Raw genomic sequence first — 24,227 nt, 5'->3', positions numbered from 1 at the left:
CACTATTTATTGGACCAGAACCTGTCCTGACAATCACCAAGGTGATGATCAAAATAAAACGAAGAAACTGGTCTAGAAGACAGTGTGTAGAATACTGAGCTAAGGTCCAAAAGCAAAAACGTGGCAAGGTATTGATGCCAAAGCTATGTTCGAAGAGAACTCCCTCAATCCTGGGCTTGAATAGGAGAGAAATGAAACTCGTGGTTGGACTGTTGACAGGCCATGGGAATTTCAAAAAACACCTATGTACAACAAGACCCCAAATGTAGGATGTGTGGTGTGGATGAGGAAGCAGCATCACATTTGATCTTCGAATGTGAGGCATGGAAGAGTAATAGACACAGAATAGATGGATCAACCAGGCCTTAAAAATTGTGTCTAGCAAAGCATTGGTAAAAGATCTTCCACTGTTCAAGGGCACTGGTTGGATTTACTAGAGACACAGCAAATGATACCACACAATAAACTCTGTTTCGGTGCAGGCAGCAGTGGGCTTGACCAATGTTGTTTTTACTTCCCTGATAAAATCAAATCAAATCAATCATATGTTGACATCGTTTGAGAGTGTTATGGGGAACAGCAACAGCAGAATATAAATTCAATAAAATCGTCTGAAGCATTGTCGTTACTGATTTCTCCTATCACTTTGTATCTATAGTGGAATAGCTGGATCTACTCCATCTAGTCTGTGTCTGCAGTTATCAGATTTGTAATCCAACGTTGTCTTTTAGTCATTTTCAGCGAAGGGTCAACTTTTCCGCACCAGAAGTGGAATTTTGTCCTATGTTCAATAGATATGGCGCCATCTTTGGCTGTTCTGTACAATTTCACTTACTATTACCTGAAGTTGTATTGTTATAAGTTCTAGTGTCTGGGGCAGTTCTCTACGCGATACACATGCACTCTGTGGGTTCTGTTGCGTGAATTTTATACACTCGTGTCTAATAACATATTCCAATAACGCCACAATAATTTTGCTTGCACAGTCCTTCCCTACAAGTTTTGGGTCAAGATCTTCTCTGCTGTGTACGGGTAACGTTTCAGATCTGCATTTACACATTTATAATCATGTACAGTTTTACATATAGCACACATTATACCTTTAACTGCATTTTTCAAGCAGCTGCTTGGATCTGAGTACAACATTTCATTCGACTAGTAGATGCCCCACATGTGAAATTATCATCACGTTTTCTTGTTCTACCATGGCTTCTGTCAGTTACTTTTTTGATCGTATAACACGACAGGCACAAATAATCGCAATATATAGCGAAACTGTTGCAGGCTGAACACTTATCCTTGTTAATTTTACTCTTTTTCTGTGCTTAATATATTCGCAACCTACACTCGGCGCCATCTTTAACAATATACGTTTCAGTACCTCCAGTGAACTAAATACTAATATCTCACAAACTACATTATGCAAGATATATGCTCAGTGTTCGGAACACCTCCAGTTTCAAACTCTGTTGGCTTTGATGAGCATAACATTTCCGTGTTTCGTTTTTTGAACGTCGAAATTCTGCCGCAACTCTTTCTCCAACTTCAGTGCAAACATTAAAGAATATATGTCGGTCTTTTCTCCATGTTTTCCTCGGATATTTAAAAATACATACCGATATCTCTCACTGGCCAAACTACACATATCTGATTATTTATTTAAGTACCCTCAAGATAAAAGCGCTCTTCTGCATATTCCTACACTTTGCTCTGAAGTTCAGTAAAATGCTTCTACTTAACATTTTTAATTGATGCGACGATATCAACTCTTTGTTTTTCCGATGTATGTCCAATAATCTGATTGTCCTCAAGAGAGAATTCTGACATTTTACCGTCATTACTCATGTTTACAAAAGAAGTTTCTTCTAATGACGGTGGGATCACCTAAATATCCAAGACTGAATATCACAGCTGAAAATCACAACTTTACCGCGCAGAAACATTCCGCAACTGTGATGTGTGTTGCCAACCTTACTGATTGGGAATGGGAATGCTATCCCGGTTATAACCACAGTCTAACAGTTATGTTAGACTGTGGTTATAACTAACCGATAAATAAAGCAGGCTCGTACAACGCCTACTCACAGATAGTTATGCAATTCCACGAATCATTATTCTGGATTCATCCTGCGATCGTAAAACTTGTCCTTTTGTTGTTTACTTACAACCCGATATGTATTTGCGGCATTCTCTAAGAAGTATAAAAAATAATTTGTATTTTGCTCGCGATGCCTTTCAGATTTGCCCCTTGCCTTCGACGTATATTAGCTGATTTCCTTTCCAGTCTAACAAAAATTTATCTCTAAGGGTGCGTTTACACCTGTGCGACTTGCGGCTCATCTCCGTGCGGCTGTAGCTCGCCCCACATGAAAATAGATGCGCCCAGTGTCAACACAGATGTGAATGAAAGCACTCGCATGCACATGCTGAGGAAGAGACATGCACATACACGAGTGCCTTTAATTGTGTGGGACATACTACATCCGCACCGTGATTACGAGGTGCACAAGTGCAAATAAAGATTTTCAGTACATAGACGTTGCCTGCCCTGGTTGGCAATGTTTGTAAACAAAGCACGAACTTGTTTACACAACATTCTCGTGAATGAACGGTGTTACAGGCCGTGATCTAATTTCTTTTGTCGTGTATTCTTTAGTTTAACATAAGTTGCGATTAGCATGTCTGATACCAGGTGTTAACCGTACAGCATCTAAAACTTCAGTTACATGCATTTAGAGAAGAAGAAAAGATGACAAAAAAAGTCTTGGCGGCAGCGGCATTAGCTCTAGTCATTTTAGTTAAAAGGAGGAAAGATCGTCGAAAGAAAACAAAACGTTTTTGGGTGCAACCTTGGCTGCAAAGAAGAGGAGAAGAAGGAAGAGAAATTTATAATGCTTTAATGAATGGGGAGAGACCAGAAGACTCTCTTGAATTCTCCAGATTTGTGGGGATGGAGTGTGCATGTTTTGACAAGTTACTGTCAGTGATTGACCGTCATATTCGCAAGGCAGACACAGTCATGAGAGACTCAATTTCACCGAGCCACAGGTACGTTAAATTCCCTTCTTCGTTTAGGCACGTAGTGAGGAGCTCACACACCAATCGGCTGACGAGTCTGCCAAAGTTCCAAAAACTAGTTATAAAAAAACATTTCATACCAAAACTGAAAAAAAGCTTTTCATTGGAAAGTGCCTGTATTCACGAAACGAATTTTAAATCAGTAAACATTAAGTGCCCAGTGATGCAAGCTAGACGTAAGGTGTTTCAGCGGGCTTGTGTGGCCGATCGGTTCTAGGCGCTACAGTCTGGAACCGCGCGACAGCTACGGTCGCGGGTTCGAATCCTACCTCGGGCACGGATGTGTGTGATGTCGTTGGGTTAGTTAGGTTTAAGTAGTTCTAAGTTCTAGGGGACTGATCTTAGAAGTTAAGTCCCCTAGTGCTCAGAGCCATTTTTTTTAAAGATGTTTCAGAATTTTTTAATAATCCACCAAAACGATTTTATAAAATTAAGAATTTATGGTACATGGTAAATTAATGACTCTTGTTCTGTTAATATGTCTAAAGACTGTAATGTATTTTCACATGCATTGTATTGATTGTTATAACTACTGCCTGTAATACTAAGACCCATATGTATTTGACATTTCCAAAAGCTGTCATGTTGATGGCTCCACACAAAAAATTCTAAGTACTTTTAAATTGGTTGGTGTGCTGATACATCTTTTATCTCATGGTGCCACAGGCTGGCAATAACATTGCAGTATCTGGCAACAGGGGAGACCTACCAGAGCTTGTCAGTTGCTCACAGAATTTCTATACCATGTATTTCAAAAGTAGTTACAGAAGTGTGTTCCGCGATTTGTACCACATTGAAAGGGAAATATTTATAGGTACATATGCACTATGTCTTACGGAATCAGCAAGAGTTACTCTTTCATTCCTACTATGTTGCAGGCTCCAACAACAGAAAAAGAATGGGAAGTAATTGCAAAAGAGTTTGATGATTTATGGCAGTTTCCACACTGCATAGGTGAGCTACTAGGTGTACAAATGAATGCAAAGTGAAAAAGTGTTTTTTTAATTCCAGTTACTGAGCAAGCCTTTTTGGTCAAATTTGTATTATAATCTAACTAATCATTGTATTCTAATCTAACTAATCATTGAACTATAACCATCTCTTGTTTCATGTATTTTATTTTCAGGTGCTTTGGATGGGAAACATATTGCATTTTCACCATCACAGTGTGTTGGCTCTTCTGACAATAAGAAATTTGATAGTGTAGTTTTGCTTGCTGTTGTGGATGCATGGTATCGTTTCACACTTATGGATACGATTTGTAGCAATTTAGGTTGTGATACAGACATATTCTTTAATAGTAGAATTGGCATTGCACTACAAAAAAATTGGCTCCATATTCCTCAAGAAAAAGTTCTTAATGGTAGCAGTATTCCAGTACTTTATGTAGTAGTAGTGGGTGATGCTTTTAGCCTTCAGCCATACATTTTGAAAGCATACAAGCACTGTGAAGGTGAAAAGTCAAAAATTTTCAATAGTAGATTATCAAGGGCAAGACATGTAGTTGACAGTGCTTTCGGTATTCTCGCTCACCGCTTCAGAATTGTGTTACGTACAATATGTATCCAAGGTGAGCAGCTATGATTGTTTCCAAGTCACAAACAGATGCAGTTGAATGAATGGCAAATGCTGTTGAATTCGGTCAGCAAATGCTGCTGAATTTGTTCTTTCATACAGGTCAAGGATTTGAACTGGCTAATTTAGTTTGATATTAATATATAATCCCAGCAATTTGTAATCCTCAACTCTTATTGTGTCTTTGTCGCCACATGATATTTAATTATCTTCACTTTTTCTTGTGCGCTGTGTGGAACTGGATCATGTTAATACTGAGGGACATGTGATTTGAAACGAACTGATCTAGAGCTTCTCTGAATACAGTGGATGCGATATTATCTAAACTGCATTTGGATGTTCTGTCAGTTACAGTGTTTAGGTCTTTTGCAATTAGGGTAAAGTGTGCTCTTAGCCTCATACATGATGGCAGGTTATCGAAAAGATAAAGAATAATAAGGGATTATGCACTGAGCCTTGTGGTACTCCACATTTCACTGTGCCCATTCAAAGCAGGGAGGTGCCTTCACTGAATTATTCAATGCTACCTTCAGCTTCCCGTTATCTAGACATGACTCGAGCTGCACCCCTGCTTTAATATTTAAGCCATAGTGTTAATACTTCTGATCTACACTGTCTTATGCATTAGACAGATTACAAAAGATTTCAAGTAGTGCCATTTTATTGTTTATGGGATCCATTAGTTGGTTGACAAATGAAAAAAATGTCCTATTCAGTTGAAATAGCCTTTTGGAATCCAAACTGATTTTTATTAAGGATATTAGGCTTATTAAGATGACTCATGACACTCTTCTACAAGGAGCAGTCAAATTAAAATGAGACAAATGGAAAAAAAGTAAATAAACTATTGATTATTTCAAAAGTAATTGCCACAACTGTTAATACGTTTATCCAACTGCGAAACAGGGTGATCAGTGCCTTCTTGGAAAAATGTTTGCGGTTGCACATAGAACCATGATTGTACCCAGGTGTGCACCTTTTCATCCAAAGCAAATCAACAGCCACAAATGTCTTTATTCAGGGCTCAAAAATGTGGAAATCACTTGGGGAGAAATCAGGACTGTATGGAGGATAGAAACTTCTGTGGCATAGTTGAAGCACCTCTTGCAGCATGTAGGCCCTGAAGACATTCGTGGCCGTCAATTTGCATCGTACAAAGAGGCGCATGCCAGGATACAATCATGGTTCCATAGGCACCCACAAACAGTTTTTTGTAACATTGACCATATTAACAGTTATTGTGGATACTTTTGAAATAAAAAACAGTTCACTTACTTTTTTTTTTCCTTGTGTCTCATTTTCATGTGGCTGCCACTTATATGTAAACTTTTGTAGGATTTTAGAAAAACTATGAAATTGGCTGGTAGTTGGAAATATGACCTTTGCCACTTTTTTAACTGTAGTTTGAAAACTGCATAATTGAGTCTATTAAGGGCAACACTTTGATTTAGAGACTCATTAATTATGTGACATGGAGGTTTAAGAATAAATTTACAGTGCTGTTCCATTACTGTGATTGATACATTGTCCACAACAGTCATTTTTGTTTTTCGTTTGTCTCATCACCTTGTCATTCTCATAAGTTGTGATGTTGGCTGTATTTATCTGGATAATTTTGTTCTGAACTGATTTTTGTAGAAGGCCCAGGGCTTCAGCTGTAGAACCTCTGCAACCAATTTCAACAGCTTCTGGCAAAAAATGTTTGTTGAAGATATTTGCAGCAATTTCATTTTCCATGCTGAAATTATGACAAGCTTCAGTACTGTCTGTATCCTTTGAACTTTTCCTGTCTCCTTTTTTATCACCTTCCAGATTGTTTTTAATTTAACTGTTGATTTCAGATTTAATGAACAGGCTCTTTGACTTTTTGACCGCTCTCTTTAGGATGCTACAGTACAATTTCTAGTGCTCCCTATCGTGATATGTATTTCTGGGTGAAGTACAAAGTCTTCTCTTTTTGTTTTGCAGGATTTTTTAATTTCCATGACAAGCTGTTGTCTTCTGCAACCTCTCAAGTTGGTACTTTTTGAAATTCACGTAGGAAATGAATCTTCAAAAAGGGTAGCAAGTGCATTCAAGAATAGGGTAAATTTATTGTTGACAATTTTAGATTGGTTTATTGTGTTCTATTGTAGCTTTTGCAAATGCCTACCAAAATTTTGCAAGTTTTCACTATTGATTAATGTTACAAATCTATTGATAAAATTACTCCTGTTAGCTAGGCTTACATAATGCATTTTCAACAGCTGCCAGTCATTGTCAGAGAAACTATTTAATATTTGTGTTATGTTATGTTGTCAATTTTGGCACTGTCTATTGGTCTCCAATCTGGTTTGACGTAGTCTGTCAGGTGCAAGTCTCTTCACCTCCGCATAACTAATGCAATCCACAGTTTTTAGCTCCAGCACTTCCTCCCATTCCCAAAATAACTATTCTTTGATGCCTCAAAATGTGTCCTATGAACCCATCCCATGCTGTAGTCCAGTTTTGCCATAAAGAGGTTTTCTACCTGACTCAATTTAACACCTTTTTATTAGCTATCCAATTTACCCATCTAATCTACTGTATTCTTGTGCATCACCAGTTTCAGTAGTTCTTATTCTTTTCATTTCTGTTGTTTCACTTCCATACAAGGCTACACTCCAGGCAATACTTTCAGGAAAGACTACTTAACACTTAAATTTATATTGGGTATTAAAATATTTCTCTTCGTCAGAAACACTTTTCTTGGTATTGCAGTCTATGTTGTATATGCTTTACTTCTGGGGTCATCAGTTTCTTTGCTGCCAGAATAACAGATCTTATCCTCTACCTTTGGTGTCTTATTTCCTAATCTAATACCATCAGCATTACCTAATTTAAATTAGATGAACACAGAATATTGTCAAAACAGAGACATGGAAAGAAATCATAGAATATGACACTTCCTCAACTAAAGAGAATGAAGGAATTATCAAAGACAGTCAGTGTATTTCAGATACATTTCATAAATCATTTTTAACATTGGTTCAAGAATTTCAGAAGATAGAGGACAATATTACATGAAAGAAGCAAATTTAGTGAAATCGCATTTCCACATCCAAAATCTTCTTTTTCTTTTCGTGAGGCCTTGGTCCCACTTGTAAGCCTTATTATTATGGATTTGGCAGTGTTAGTTGCAGAGGGTGGCCAGATGCCCCTCCTGACGCCACCCAGAACCCCTGGGGTCTAAGTAGTGTACCCAGCCGTCTGCTTCTGGTGTAAGCCATGAAATAGTCCAAACATTTTCAAGTGTCTGTGAGTCGTGTAATTGAGGCGGAATGTGGGGACCAGCCCAGTATTCGCATAGTGAGATGTGGAAAACCACCTAAAAACCATATCCAGGCTGGCTGGCAGACCGGCCCCCCTTGTTAATCTGCCAGGCTCATTCAATCTGTGGCTGGCGCACCTACCCGAGTCCAGGAAGCAGTGTGTTGGCACTCTCAGCTACCCTGCATGTACAGGGCTGTTACAAATGATTGAAGCGATTTCATAAATTCACTGTAGCTCCATTCATTGATATATGGTCACGACACACTACAGATACGTAGAAAAACTCATAAAGTTTTGTTCGGCTGAAGCCGCACTTCAGGTTTCTGCCGCCAGAGCGCAGTGAGACAAAATGGCGACAGGAGCCGAGAATGCGTATGTCGTGCTTGAAATGCACTCACATCAGTCAGTCATAACAGTGCAGTGACACTTCAGGACGAAGTTCAACAAAGATCCACCAACTGCTAACTCCATTCGGCGATGGTATGCGCAGTTTAAAGCTTCTGGATGCCTCTGTAAGGGGAAATCAACGGGTCAGCCTGCAGTGAGCGAAGAAACGGTTGAATGCATGCGGGCAAGTTTCACGCGTAGCCCGCGGAAGTCGACGAATAAAGCAAGCAGGGAGCTAAACGTACCACAGCCGACAGTTTGGAAAATCTTACGGAAAAGGCTAAAGCAGAAGCGTTACCGTTTACAATTGCTACAAGCCCTGACACCCGATGACAAAGTCAAACGCTTTGAATTTTCGGCGCGGTTGCAACAGCTCATGGAAGAGGATGCGTTCAGTGCGAAACTTGTTTTCAGTGATGAAGTAACATTTTTTCTTAATGGTGAAGTGAACAGACACGATGTGCGAATCTGGGCGGTAGAGAATCCTCACGCATTCGTGCAGCAAATTCGCAATTCGCCAAAAGTTAACGTGTTTTGTGCAATCTCACGGTTTAAAGTTTACGGCCCCTTTTTCTTCAGCGAAAAAAACGTTACAGGACACATGTATCTGGACATGCTGGAAAATTGGCTCATGCCACAACTGGAGACCGACAGCGCCGACTTCATCTTTCAACAGGATGGTGCTCCACCGCACATCCATCATGATGTTCGGCATTTCTTAAACAGGAGATTGGAAAACCGATGGATCGGTCGTGGTGGAGATCATGATCAGCAATTCATGTCATGGCATCCACGCTCTCCCGACTCAACCCCATGCGATTTCTTTCTGTGGGGTTATGTGAAAGATTCAGTGTTTGAACCTCCTCTACCAAGAAACGTGCCAGAACTGCGAGCTCGCATCAACGATGCTTTCGAACTCATTGATGGGGACATGCTGCGCCGAGTGTGGGAGGAACTTGATTATTGGCTTGATGTCTGCCAAATCACTAATGGGGCACATATCGAACATTTATGAATGCCTAAAAAAACTTTTTGAGTTTTTGTATGTGTGTGCAAAGCATTGTGAAAATATCTCAAATAATAAAGTTATTGTAGAGCTGTGAAATCGCTTCAATCATTTGTAATAACCCTGTACTTCCCCATCCAAAATAACAAATATCATAATGACCTTCCAAAGTAAAAATTCATATGAAGTTTGTGTAACCTCTGGTGAGACACTAAACATTTATGGCCCAATAATATGTGATGTTCATTGTCACATGTATCATACATTTTCAGTTTACAGCATTTCCAGAGACAGATTAAAATATGTCATTGATGGATCTCTCTGTAAGACAGGTGACTCCACAGACAGTCTGACTTCACCCCTTACAATGTTTCCCAAAATTGTTAAGAAGTTAGTGTATCTGAGGGTTATGACTCATCTGTGCCATAATGGTGTTCTGCAGGCAATCACAGTTTGGCTTCCAATAGAGCTACTGTTCTGAGGCAGCTATTTATGGTATCACTGAGTACATAATAAAATAAATAAGTGATAACGTATTACCAGTTATTATCTTCTGTGACTTACTGAAGGTGTTTGATTGCAGGAATCATAATATTATATTACAAAAATTAAGATCTTATGGGATACATCGTTCACTATATGCCTGGTTTAACTCCACATTAAGAAATGAATCTTGAACGACCTGTGGCAGAAGCCCAAACAATAGGGGACTGACGTACTAGGACGTGCTTTGAAACTATGAAATAGTGCATTGATAATTGCAAGGCACTAGCTGAAATCTAGATTTGATGAATAAAACCTGAAAGGAAATGATTGATTGCTGTGATCCATCATTTTGAAAGAGATGCAAAAAGTTACACTCTGATGTTCAAGTAATGCAAATAGGGTCATGACATAATCTGCACGGGGAGAAATCACAATGAGCATTCTCTAAATTTGAAACGGGCCCATTACTGTTCTTGCGTTATGTTATTGACCTGGCATTTATTAGAATCAGAATGCAGAATTGTTTCTTTTGCAAAGAGCATACAAACATAGTCGGGCTGAGCAAAGAAGCATCAACACAGAAAAAAATGATCTTAAAGCTCTAACATATTTTTCATGAGTGGACTAGTTTTAAATTTTGGAAAAGAAGCACCTTTTCCAGTTATGTATCATAAAAGTACCTCACTTATTGTTAATGTAGCTTACCAACAAAAAAGGGTGGATAGATCAAAATTCTTAGTGTGCATATTAATGAAAGCTTAAACTCAAAAAACATGTTAAAACATTTAGTTTCAGGTACTCATTCTGAAAGAAGAATTGACAACTTTGGGAACATAGAAATCGAGAGTACTAGTGCCACAAGGTAAGAAGGAGAACCTCTGTCTGGTTTCAAAGGTGGGAGATGAGATATTGGCAGAAATAAATTTGTGAGGGCAGATAATGAGTCATGCTTGCATAACTTAAGTCAGTAGAGCACTTGCCTGTAAAAGGCAGAGGTCCCACATTTGAATCCCGATCCAACACAAAATTTTAATCCACCCAGAAGTTTCAAATCCACGCCCACTCCAATGCAGAGTGAAAATTCGTTCTGGAAATCAGGTAGTTAACATATATTAATTCAGTTATGTCCTATGAGATAATATGTTTGGGTAACTCATCACCTTGGCAAAAAGTATTCATTGCATAATATAAAGTGATGAGAATTTTGTGTGGGACCACATTTGGTCATCCTGTAGGTAGGCCTATTTGTTTTAGTGATTGGAAATTAATTAACAGATTAGATTTATTTTCTTATGAAATGATGTTGTTAAAAATACAATGTGCTTAAAGAGTAGTAGAGAAACTGACATACATTACTAGAAGGAAGAATCATCTGCATTTCTTCTAGGGACTCTAACTTTGGAACAGAAAAGAGTGAAATAAGCAGAAGTAAAATTATTTGTACTGGTGCTGTGACACCTGAGTAGGAAGTGTGCAAGTTTGAATCCTGAGGGAGGATGAAGCTTTCACTACTGATCTATGGCCAGCAAGGGAAGAAGAGGTGGTGTAAAGTTCCTGATCACCAAACTTTGTGCCAATGTCTTGAATTAAATTACAAACCCATGAAGTGAAGACATGTGACACTGTTGATGGTGATGCATCCACTGGATGGGGACATTAAGCTCAGCAGCCCCTTGGTACTTTTCGAGTGGAATAGCCTATGTGCTGGCATTGGGTTTCACCCTATTCCATATCATCATCATTATGTGGCACAAACACAACATTACATTGCACACACATCCAATACACTCACCTACACTCCACATGTAGGGTGATACAACCATTAGTTGATCAATTAACAATTTGATTTTACCTTTATTTGATTTGTAGAACATCTATGAAGGACTAAGTTGGTAATATCGCAGAGAAAAGTTTCCTGTAAAGAATTACATACATACATTAACCTTGATATGATTGTTCCCTACATTTTCTGAATTTCAGTTACAGTGGACAAGAATTACCAATAGTTGATCATACAGTTCCACAAAATGATGACCCATGAACCAGTAGTTGATCATTATGTAATTATACCTGGGAACTTAATTTTAAAACACTTACGTAAATCATTAACATATTGAAGAATTTTTTCAGTGAAATAAAACAATATAACTTAATACACATAACAATAAACTTTACACAAGTCTGCTCAGTTTCATTTTAGTTTTCCAATATCAACAAGACATTGAAACTTGTAAAACAGTGTGCCTCCTGTAGAGATAATAGAGTGTTATGGAAATATTGCTGAAATTTGTGAAGACTGAACTGTGCTTACATCATCCGCATCAGTTTTAAACAATGTATTTCTTTTGTCACAGCTTTTAAAACCCATTACCGCAATGCCCTCTTCTGTAGTAACTCTTTGAACAGTGCACACAAATTTATACTTATTATTATTTTTCTGGCCTGGTTCAAATGGCTCTGAGCACTATGGGACTCAACTGCTGAGGTCATTAGTCCCCTAGAACTTAGAACTAGTTAAACCTAACTAACCTAAGGACATCACAAACATCCATGCCCGAGGCAGGATTCGAACCTGCGACCGTAGCGGTCTTGCGGTTCCAGACTGCAGCGCCTTTAACCGCACGGCCACTTCAGCCGGCTTTCTGGCCTGGGAACAGGATCAAAGCAAAATTTCCTTCTTTGAATACAGGTCTTCCAGTGTTATGTCTCTTCTCAGTGGCACCAAGGTTTTTATTACTGCCAGGGTAATTTTCTGATGCGTCTTCACTAGGACTCCATTAATCACTGCGGAATTCTGACTCTGAATTGCCTTTTCTTACAGGTTTCTTTTTTGGTCTCGGGTCTCTGGAAACAGTTTCCTTACTTGTCTTTTTTTTGCATTCATCTGTTTTGCCATTTTACTTTGTTTTATTCTAAGTCATTTGGCAGCTTCTGTGTTGGCTTTTAGGTCTTCTTTTGATTTATTCCACTCTTGCCACTGTTTGAATGTTGTTGCATATGGTATGTACTGTCTTTTCCTTCCAACTTTGATAGAGGTTTCAGTAGGCCAGGTAAAATGATTAGCAAAATGTTGACTGATTATGTTTTTCTGAGATGATTGGGATAAATCGTGTTTTAGAGTATCTGCTTCAGTGTTGACTGGAGACGGCTCAGAAGGACCTGAACTGGCATTTTCTTGTATTGTATCTTGAGCTCCTGACTTTACATTACGACATGTAGATGTTTCATCTTCTGAGTCACAATATATTGTGCTGTAAGTAATACTTGAGGATCTCCTGCTGGATTTTCTGATATGGGGATGGATTGTTCTGTACTAACTAAGTGCAGAGGTGGCATGTTAGCATCCGTAGTTTTAATTGTAGGACATAATATACATGTAGCACGAATTTTATGCCAGACCCGAAATAATTCTTCTGCTCCTGAATCACGTTCCCATCGAATTTTCTCTGCTGCATGGAATTCTATTGCTCGGTTTCTCTTCATTAAAGATCCAAAATGCAAAAGTTGTTCAACACCAAATGATGATGTTTTATTGCATTACCACACGTTATAACACATCCACACTGTCTAGATTTGCTGGACATACATCTAGCATCAGGAACGTAAGGGAAAAGACCACACTTCCTAAACCACTTTTCACTGTTTCAGGAGTAACCTTTTCATTGAAAACAGTCTCAAGCAATGGACCGAATACAGTTTTTGTTACATCATTGTTGCCAGTTTTGTATTTCTGCTTATACAGGGTTATTACAAATGATTGAAGCGATTTCACAGCTCTACAATAACTTTATTATTTGAGATATTTTCACAGTGCTTTGCACACACATACAAAAACTCAAAAAGTTTTTTTAGGCATTCACAAATGTTCGATATGTGCCCCTTTAGTGATTTGGCAGACATCAAGCCAATAATCAAGTTCCTCCCACACTCGGCGCAGCATGTCCCCATCAATGAGTTCGAAAGCATCGTTGATGCGAGCTCGCAGTTCTGGCACGTTTCTTGGTAGAGGAGGTTTAAACACTGAATCTTTCACATAACCCCACAGAAAGAAATCACATGGGGTTAAGTCGGGAGAGCGTGGATGCCGTGACATGAATTGCTGATCATGATCTCCACCACGACCGATCCATCGATTTTCCAATCTCCTGTTTAAGAAATGCCGAACATCATGATGGAAGTGTGGTGGAGCACCATCCTGTTGAAAGATGAAGTTGGTGCTGTCGGTGTCCAGTTGTGGCATGAGCCAATTTTCCAGCATGTCCAGATACACGTGTCCTGTAACGTTTTTTTCGCTGAAGAAAAAGGGGCCGTAAACTTTAAACCGTGAGATTGCACAAAACACGTTAACTTTTGGCGAATTGCGAATTTGCTGCACAAATGCATGAGGATTCTCTTTACCGCCCAGATTCGCACATTGTGTCTGTTCACTTCACCATTAAGAAAAAATGTTGCTTCATCACTGAAAACAAGTTTCGCATTGAACGCATCCTCTTTCATGAGCTGTTGCAACCGCACCGAAAATTCAAAGTGTTTGACTTTGTCATCAGGTGTCAGGGCTTGTAGCAATTGTAAACAGTAAGGCTTCTGCTTTAGCCTTTTCCGTAAGATTTTCCAAACTGTCGGCTGTGGTACGTTTAGCTCCCTGCTTGCTTTATTCGTCGACTTCCGCGGGCTGCGCGTGAAACTTGCCCGCACGCATTCAACCGTTTCTTCACTCACTGCAGGCCGACCCGTTGATTTCCCCTTACAGAGGCATCGCCGAATGGAGTTAGCAGTTGGTGGATCTTTGTTGAACTTCGTCCTGAAGTGTCGCTGCACTGTTATGACTGACTGATGTGAGTGCATTTCAAGCACGACATACGCTTTCTCGGCTCCTGTTGCCATTTTGTCTCACTGCGCTCTCGAGCGCTCTGGCGGCAGAAACCTGAAGTGCGGCTTCAGCCGAACAAAACTTTATGAGTTTTTCTACATATCTGTAGTGTGTCGTGACCATATGTCAATGAATGGAGCTACAGTGAATTTATGAAATCGCTTCAATCATTTGTAATAGCCCTGTATACAGCATCTCTCCATTCAGATTTCAGGTGACAAAATATTGCCACATCAGCTGATTGAAGCACGGGCCGCATTTGGATACAACACAAATTGTATTATACCACTGTCGGCACACAACCTGGCAACTCTATATGATGTTTGGGATGTGTACCCCTCTACCAGTAAAAAACAGAAAATTTTGCTCTCCCTTTCTCCAGCCATGGAAGGAAAACGTTGGAAATATATTGAAAGTAGAGAGCCTCTGTCATTCAGCCCTTTTTGAGTACCCAATGCCCCATTCACTGTTCAAATTCTCCAATATGTACCTTGAAATTTTCTGTAGTGGAAAGACAACCAATGAGGGCACAGTGTCTCCAGAAGCACTGAAATTTGCCATTACAGTAATTATATTAAATTTCAGCCTAGGTTTCACTATAATAATGTCGCCTTCTTCAGAAATGTCACAATATAAAATTAAATTAAAACATGCCAGATATTGGCCTTGTCAGACTTAAAATGTTAGTACTACAGTACATTTTCATAAGACTGTGTCACTTCTACTAATGTTTTGCCGATAGGTCACACCAATGGGCCAGACAGTTGGGCTGCAGGCGATGAGTAGTAACTGGGCACCGTGGGCAGCGACGCAGCGAGCTCAGCTGGTGGTCGAGCGCATGCGGAGTAATACGGACTTAAAACCAGTAAATGTTAACTGAGATTATTATGGAAAATAGTTGATTACAATAGTTTGGACTATTAATGGCATTAAAACCATACGTCACTGAAGTTACCGTTCCATAAAAGGCATAAGACATATATAAAGTGCACGGTACATAAGTATGAATAAACATTAATTGATAGCATTATTTGTTACAAGAGCTAGAAATGATACTGTCAAAGAAACCATAATAACTGAAGTTACAGCTGTATGAGAGGCAAATGACATTATATAGTGGAAAGGAACCTTTTAATAGGAAAAGACCATAAGTTAAGGTTAACAGTGCCTGAAATGTGTGGAACTTAGCTAAGAATTAACGTATGTGAATGGTAATAAGGACAATTGTCTCATACAGGTTAGCGGTTGGGTATACAATATGTGATCAGCAATTAATACATAAGAAAACCAGTAGGCTGTATGCCATAGCCAGTTACTGGCGTAGGTAGAAGACCATATAAAGTAATGAATTTATTGGATAATAGGTGCGTGCAACGCCACAAAACATTATGAAGACAGTATAGCCAGTGGAGTTACATGTAAACTTTATGAAGCTCTTAAATATAAATACACCATTTGATGTGTAACAAACTGTGAAACAGCAGTGAACGTAGGTTAGTGTATTAATATGCAGTGTATGATCAGGAAATAACCAAAGCTACTAATAAGAAGAAAAAGGCTGTATGTTGTAGCCAGGTATTGGCATGGGTGATATGCAAAATACAGTACTTGATTTAACGGGTTAATAAGTAGTGCATAGGGGCATACGACACCACAAGTCATTCTAAAGGCAGTTGTAAGAAGTCATGTTGTGTGCTCTTTACTAAGCTCATAATTAGAGATACACCATTTGACGTGTATCAAATTGTGAAACAGCCTTAAACTTATAGAAAATAATGACAATTATGTGAAATCCATATGTAAACATAAAGATAAGAGGGCAATGGCATCGGGTGACATAGAAAGTCCTGCATCATCACGGTAGATGAAGCAAGGGCTGAAATCCTTCGAAGTAGTTCATATTTTTCAACTGCAATTGATCATTAAGCAAGTTGTCTTTATTGTAAAGAAGGCGTTTGAAAATTTGCATTTCTTCGAGTGTGTCTAGCTTGCACCCTGTAGCTTCTTGGTTTAAGAGCTCTGTGTTTGTAAGTGTGTTAGGGTCATTGGCCATTTGGATTAGATGTCCTGCAAATGTCAAGCCATGGGTGCCGTCTCTGCTTTTTGTGGGAAAATGTTCTTGTATCTAGCTGATAAAGCTCTTCCAGTCTGACCTATGTAATAACTAGGGCAGTCACTACAGGTAATTTTGTAAACACCTGATCGTGACAATTTATCGTTAGTGTTACTTAAATAGTGGATTAAGTTCTTTTCACGTTATTATTAGTGGAGAAGGCGACTTTAAAGCCCTAACTGTAAGATGCACCCTATTTTGTAAGAAGCTTTGCCTGTAAACGGGATAGAAATGAAATTAATGGAGTGATCTTTATAAGTGGTACCTAGTTTAGGTAAGGTCATAATGTTTCTATGTGTTTTCTTGTCATAGATCTGTTTCATGATATTTGGATTGTAATCATTATTTTGGGCAATATATTCAAGTGTCTTTAATTCATTCTGTAAATTGTCTGAAGAAAGTGGAATAGGTAGTGCTCGGTGTATACTTGAGTGGAAAAAGGCCATTTTGTCAAATTTTGATAATAGCTGACAACAAAATAAGTTTTAACATTTTCTGTAAAGACACTGTCTCCAATTATATTATTCCTGTTGATTCCAGACCCCCCAAGCCCACAAAATGGCCTTTTTCCAGTCAAGTATACACCGAGCACTACCTATTCCACTTTCTTCAGATGTTTACAGAATGAATGAAAGACACTTGAATGTATTACCCAGAATAATGATTACAATCCAAATATCGTGAAACAAATCTATGACAAGAAACCACATAGAAACATTACAACCTTATCTACACTAGGTACTGCTTATAAAGATCACTCCATTAATTTCATTTCTATCCCATTTATAGGCAAAGCTTCTTACAAAATAGGGCATATCTTAAAGAGTCAGGGTTTTAAAGTCACCTACTCCATTAATAATACCCTTAAAAAGAATTTAGTCCACTCTTAAGTAAACACTAACGATAAATTGTTATCGTCAGATGTTTACAAAATTACCTGTAGCAATTGCTCGAGTTATTACGTAGGTCAGACAGGAAGAGATTTATCGGCTGGATACAAAGAGCATTTACCCACAAAAAGTGGAGATGGCACCCATGACGAACAGAACATCTAATCCAAATGGCCAATGCCCCTAATCCACTTACAAACAAAGAGCTCTTACACAAGAAGCTAAAGGATGCAGGCTAGACACACTTGAAGAAATGCAAATTTTCAAACGCCTTCTTTACAATAAAGACAACTTGCTTAATGACCAATTACGGTTGAAAAATAAGAACTTCTTCGAAGGATTTCAGCCCTTGCTTTGTCTACTGCGATGATGCGAGAGTTTCATGTTACCTGATGTCATTGATCTCTTATCTTTATGTTTACATACACACTTCACATAATCGTCATTATTTTCTGTTAGTTCAAGGCTGTTTCACAATTTGATACATGTCAAATGGTGTATCTCTTATTATGAGCTTAAAAAATATTGCACACAACATGACTTCTTGTATCTGCCTTTATAATGACTTGTGGCGTGGTACACCCCTATGTACTACTTATTAACCCATTAAATCTAATACTGTATTTTGCTTACTACCCACGCCAGTACCTGGCTATGACTTTTTGTTCTTATTAGTAGCTTTGGGTATTTCCTGATCATACACTGCATATTTAATGCTGTTTCACAGTTTGTTACACATCAAATGGTGTATTTACATTTAAGAGCTTCATAAAGTTTGCATGTAACTCCACTGGCTATACTGCCTTCATAATGTTTTGTGGCATTGCACGCAACTATTATCCAATAAATCCATTACTTTATATAGTCTTATACCTACGTCAGTAGCTGGCTATGACATACAGCGTACTGGTTTTCTTATGTATTAATTGTTGATCACATACTGTATATCTCTCCGCTAACCTGTATGAGACAATTGTCCTTATTATCATACACATGCATTAATTCTTAGTTAAGTTCCACACATTTCAGGCACTGTTAACCTTAACTAATGGCCTTTTCTTATTTAAAGGTTCCTTTCCACTATATAATGTCATTTGCTTCTCATAGAGCTGGAAAATCAGTTATTATGGTTTATTTGCCAGTATCATTTCGAGCTGTTGTAACAAATAACGCTGTCAATTAATGTTCATTCATCCTTATGTACCATACATTTTATATACACTCCTGGAAATGGAAAAAAGAACACATTGACACCGGTGTGTCAGACCCACCATACTTGCTCCGGACACTGCGAGAGGCTGTACAAGCAATGATCACACGCACGGCACAGCGGACACACCAGGAACCGCGGTGTTGGCCGTCGAATGGCGCTAGCTGCGCAGCATTTGTGCACCGCCGCCGTCAGTGTCAGCCAGTTTGCCGTGGCATACGGAGCTCCATCGCAGTCTTTAACACTGGTAGCATGCCGCGACAGCGTGGACGTGAACCGTATGTGCAGTTGACGGACTTTGAGCGAGGGCGTATAGTGGGCATGCGGGAGGCCGGGTGGACGTACCGCCGAATTGCTCAACACGTGGGGCGTGAGGTCTCCACAGTACATCGATGTTGTCGCCAGTGGTCGGCGGAAGGTGCACGTGCCCGTCGACCTGGGACCGGACCGCAGCGACGCACGGATGCATGCCAAGACCGTAGGATCCTACGCAGTGCCGTAGGGGACCGCACCGCCACTTCCCAGCAAATTAGGGACACTGTTGCTCCTGGGGTATCGGCGAGGACCATTCGCAACCGTCTCCATGAAGCTGGGCTACGGTCCCGCACACCGTTAGGCCGTCTTCCGCTCACGCCCCAACATCGTGCAGCCCGCCTCCAGTGGTGTCGCGACAGGCGTGAATGGAGGGACGAATGGAGACGTGTCGTCTTCAGCGATGAGTGTCGCTTCTGCCTTGGTGCCAATGATGGTCGTATGCGTGTTTGGCGCCGTGCAGGTGAGCGCCACAATCAGGACTGCATACGACCGAGGCACACAGGGCCAACACCCGGCATCATGGTGTGGGGAGCGATCTCCTACACTGGCCGTACACCACTGGTGATCGTCGAGGGGACACTGAATAGTGCACGGTACATCCAAACCGTCATCGAACCCATCGTTCTACCATTCCTAGACCAGCAAGCGAACTTGCTGTTCCAACAGGACAATGCACGTCCGCATGTATCCCGTGCCACCCAACGTGCTCTAGAAGGTGTAAGTCAACTACCCTGGCCAGCAAGATCTCCGGATCTGTCCCCCATTGAGCATGTTTGGGACTGGATGAAGCGTCGTCTCACGCGGTCTGCACGTCCAGCACGAACGCTGGTCCAACTGAGGCGCCAGGTGGAAATGGCATGGCAAGCCGTTCCACAGGACTACATCCAGCATCTCTACGATCGTCTCCATGGGAGAATAGCAGCCTGCATTGCTGTGAAAGGTGGATATACACTGTACTAGTGCCGACATTGTGCATGCTCTGTTGCCTGTGTCTATGTGCCTGTGGTTCAGTCAGTGTGATCATGTGATGTATCTGACCCCAGGAATGTGTCAATAAAGTTTCCCCTTCCTGGGACAATGAATTCACGGTGTTCTTATTTCAATTTCCAGGAGTGTATGTCTTATGCCTTTTATGGAACGGTATCTTCAGTGACGTATGGTCTTAATGCCATCAATAGGCTGAACTACTGTAATAAACTATTTTCCATAATAATCTCAGTTAACATTTACTGGTTTTAAGTCTGTATTACTCCGCATGCATGCGACCACCAGCTGAGCGCGCTGCGTCGCTGCCTCCGGTGGCCATTTATGACTCAGCACCCGAGGCCTATCTGTCTGGCCCTTTGGTGTGACCTATTGGCAAAACATTAGTAGAAGTGACACAGTCTTACGACTATGTACTGTAGTACTAACATTTTAAGTTTGACAATGTCAATATCTGGCATGTTTTAATTTAATGTTATATTGTGAGATTTCTGAAGAAGGCTACATTATTATAGCCTAAACCTAGGTAAAGTTCCTTTGCTTATGCAACTGGAGGCTGAAATTTAATATTTTTACATTTTACAGTTGCTGACTCTGCTGCGCCATGCTAAAAATATTCATTACAGTAATGGCTTCCATTTCATTGCCACTTTTGACTTCATACTGATTGTCAAAAGCATTTGGACCCAAAACTTTTCCAGTTTTGGGATATGTTTCAAATCCTGATACATCTGCATTATACATTATTGTTGGTTCATTTAAATTGTCCAAATTATTACCCTGCTGAAGATACTGATGAAGTTCATTGAACCACTGCCTGATATTTTCCTCAGTAACAGCTGCTCTAGCAGTATTTATGCACTTAGCATGCCATTCTGATACATAAGGGTGACGTTTCATGAATGACTTAAACCATTTTTCACCAGGTGTTCCATCTTTTAATGATGTAAGTCTTCCATTCTCTTCATCCTCTGTCAGAATTAAACTTGGTGCCATCTTATGCTCCATATGTACTTTTCTTTTAATTTTATTTTTTAGCGTACTGAATGGAATACCAAAATCTTCCACATCTTTCATCATACTACTGCCACGTGCTTGAACTGCTTCTATTGCACAGTTTTAGCCTTCCTCAGAATACTTAAAAAGTTCTTTTTTCAGCTCACACTATGTGATCAAAAGTATATGGACATCTGGCTTAAAATGACTTACAAGATCGTGGTGCCCTCCATCAGTAATGGTGGAATTCAGTATGGTGTTGGCCCACTCTTAAGCCCGTCTCACACGGAGCAAGATTCGCTGCAAGTTTCCTTGCTGGCTCGCGCGACGGCTGCCTCGCGGGCTCCGTCGTCTGCTAGCGGGCTACCTTGCTGGTAACCTTGTAAGATTTCCAGGATGGGTCCGGTGCTATTTTTCTTGCAAGGTTCCCTGCATGCTACCTGCGTTGGCCAATCATGAGACGTTTCGTTTGTGACGTCAGACGCGGAAAGCTTGAGCTGGAAGCCTTTGTTCATAGTTCCTTTTCTGCTGTTGTGAGGTGCAGTAGGAAGTTATTATAATCATTAAATAATGGCTCCGCAGTGGTCCAAGGAAGCAATTGAAACTTTGATATGTGCTTATAGGGAAGAACAGTGTCTGTACGCAGTGAAAAGCCCAAATTATTACAATAAACACTTGCGTGCAGAAGCACTCGAAAGAGTTGCAAGTGCCGTGTGCGTTGTTCGACCATACACGACGAGCAAGGAGTGCTACAGCAAAATGCACAATCTACAAACTCAATTTAAAGTGGAGCACGCCAAAGTAAAATCAACGAAAAGCAGTGGCGCTGGGATGAACGACGTAAGTACGAAACTATGAATTTTGTGTTGAATGTAGAAACCTACTACTTGCAAAAATCTGACACATTTAAGACTATTTCCTAGAAATATCACACTGAATATTCACCCGATTTTTGAAAGCACATAATCTTGAATGGTAATGGATTACGATGTAGCTTTCCCACGTACATTTTACTATGTTAATATGAACTTACAATTTTTCAGATATACAAACCATCTTTATGGTATTACGAGAAGTTAATGTTTTTGGCGGATCATTGCTTACCACGAAAAAGTACAGCCATAGGCCTGACTCAACATTCAATGACTGAGGACAATGAAAGTGAAGAGGTAAGTTACCTATTTACTTAAGACAAAAACTGAATTTCATTGGTCTTAGACACATTATAAATGCAATTACAATACTGTGCTCCACTGTCGTAGTTATTCATACAAAATCATGTAGTGGGTAGTAGTTTTGTAAAATTACTTTTGAAAATGAGGTTATTCTGTTCGAAGCTATTTAAGAACCATAGTAAACTATGAAGGGATTATTTTTTAAATTTTTTAACCTTTTAAAAATTTGAGCAAAGTAGCCCTAGTGTGGATTAGGCCTAATTTGCTTGTGGATAGGTGTCAGTTTTCTCTGTGGTTTTGATATGGTTTTATTTCTTCTGTATGATTCCCAGTCTTCATCTGAACTTCCTCATCTGCAATTTGTTCTTATGATAGGTCTTCATCACTAGAATAATCAAGCACTGCATGGTTTCTTCCTTCTATCAGGTTGTTTACTAGTACCTCTTACTGGTTCAGAAGCGTTTTGTGACATTTTTAGCAAATGTTCCATTTGTTATGCATTACTGGAATTCTTTCAGATTTTGTGTGCATTGTAATTTGGATATTGGTGTGCTCTTGGCTTTTGTTTGCATTCATACCCACTGTAATAACACTAATCTCGTAAGCAGTATTCCTTTCAATGTGTTATGATTCATCCCAAGTTGCTTCAGGTGTGAAAGACAGCAACGAAAATATTGTGGAGCTATTTTGATCAAATTCGTCAGAGGGAAAAAGTTCCCTCAGTTTCCCTGAAATTGGGGCAAAGAACACCCCCCCCCCCCTCCCCACTTTTATAATAACAAAATATAGAAGTTACCCCTTATGTAGTAACTGTCTCTTACATTATTTACAAAACTTCAGTATGCTCAACTGTTCATTGGTATGTTATGCATTTCATTCAGTTATAGTATTGCAATAAATTTCAGAATGTTTTGCAATTTACAGACATGCAGTCTCTCTTCTCAAAGTGTGGATATACAACCATCACCACATCAAAACATCGAAGGCTGTTATAGTCTTGATGTGGATGTGATGAACGATGTATGCATTGGGGAACAATGTGGAGAAGCAGCAGCAGCAGCAACAACAACACCACCACCACCACCACCACCACCACCACCACCACCACCACCACCACCACCTACCCATGCCACTCAAAGCAGGGATGGAAGAAGAAAGAGGCCTGGTGATGTGTACATGAGTGCTGTTGAGGTCATAGCTAATAAAATATGTGCCAGCCAAGACCGCCAACAATCCTCGGCAGAGCTGACTATGGATAGCTGCATGATATTCATTGGTAACCTTGCAAAGGAAATCAAGAGCAATGAAATAAGAATGCAGTTAATAAGAGACCTTGTTAATGTAACAACAGAAGCAAGACTTAAAGATCTGCAGATACAAATGCAGAACTCGAGTGACAGTGAAATTGTGTAAGTTTGTGATTTTCATAATGTACAGAAAATAAATGGTATTTAAAATTATTTACTTTATTCCTTTCTTCCAAGTGCCCTTTAATTTCCACTAACATCTTGGCCAACAATATCTTTATTTGTTGTGCAACATACAGTAAAGAATTATGCCAGTCATTGAATTATAAAATTGTCATTCCATTACTTCATTTATGTCATTTACTTATAGCACATCATTCCACTGCCATATGAAATATTGATAAAATAAACGTTTTTTCCCTGCTGTAAGACTTCTATTTATCTCAAACCTGAAATTTTATGAAAGGCTTAAGAGAGAAAATTTAATTGTCTCTGAAAAACAAATTTCAGCCTTTTTTCAGCAATGGTATGACTAGTTACAAATAATTAATCTTCTACTAATGACATAAATTCTATTGAGGTGGATTGATGTAGATATTTGTAT

At 39.6% G+C, this 24,227-nt stretch overlaps 1 protein-coding gene across 3 annotated transcripts; it reads left to right on the top strand.

Annotated features, from left to right (window-relative positions):
- Nucleotides 1–2,586: 2,586 nt before the first annotated feature.
- LOC124595281 lies at nucleotides 2,587–23,928 on the top strand. 3 transcript variants are annotated; one of them, XM_047133959.1, is made up of 4 exons: nucleotides 2,587–3,048; nucleotides 21,825–22,041; nucleotides 22,245–22,370; nucleotides 23,301–23,928. In XM_047133959.1, exons 1-4 carry the CDS (start codon nucleotides 2,750–2,752, stop codon nucleotides 23,787–23,789), a joined length of 1,131 nt encoding a protein of 376 aa, XP_046989915.1. In that variant the 5' UTR covers nucleotides 2,587–2,749; the 3' UTR covers nucleotides 23,790–23,928. The 3 variants fall into 3 exon arrangements, with proteins under 3 accessions (XP_046989915.1, XP_046989916.1, XP_046989917.1); XM_047133960.1 differs by lacking the exon at nucleotides 2,587–3,048 and adding an exon at nucleotides 10,152–10,685; XM_047133961.1 differs by lacking the exon at nucleotides 2,587–3,048 and adding an exon at nucleotides 21,639–21,739.
- Nucleotides 23,929–24,227: the final 299 nt, after the last annotated feature.

Source organism: Schistocerca americana, chromosome 2 (genome assembly GCF_021461395.2).
Source record: "Schistocerca americana isolate TAMUIC-IGC-003095 chromosome 2, iqSchAmer2.1, whole genome shotgun sequence".
In the NCBI taxonomy this organism is placed as follows: Eukaryota; Metazoa; Arthropoda; class Insecta; order Orthoptera; family Acrididae; genus Schistocerca; species Schistocerca americana.
Note: the sequence above shows the minus strand (reverse complement) of the source record. Positions and strands in the feature narration are given on the sequence as shown.

Coding starts and splice junctions, on each gene's coding strand:
- LOC124595281 (XM_047133959.1), top strand. CDS start 2,750: ATGACAAAAAAAGTCTTGGCGGCAGCGGCATTAGCTCTAGTCATTTTA. Junction 22,042..22,244: donor GTGGCGCTGGGATGAACGAC/GTAAGTACGAAA, acceptor ACAATTTTTCAG/ATATACAAACCATCTTTATG. Junction 22,371..23,300: donor AGGACAATGAAAGTGAAGAG/GTAAGTTACCTA, acceptor TGCAATTTACAG/ACATGCAGTCTCTCTTCTCA.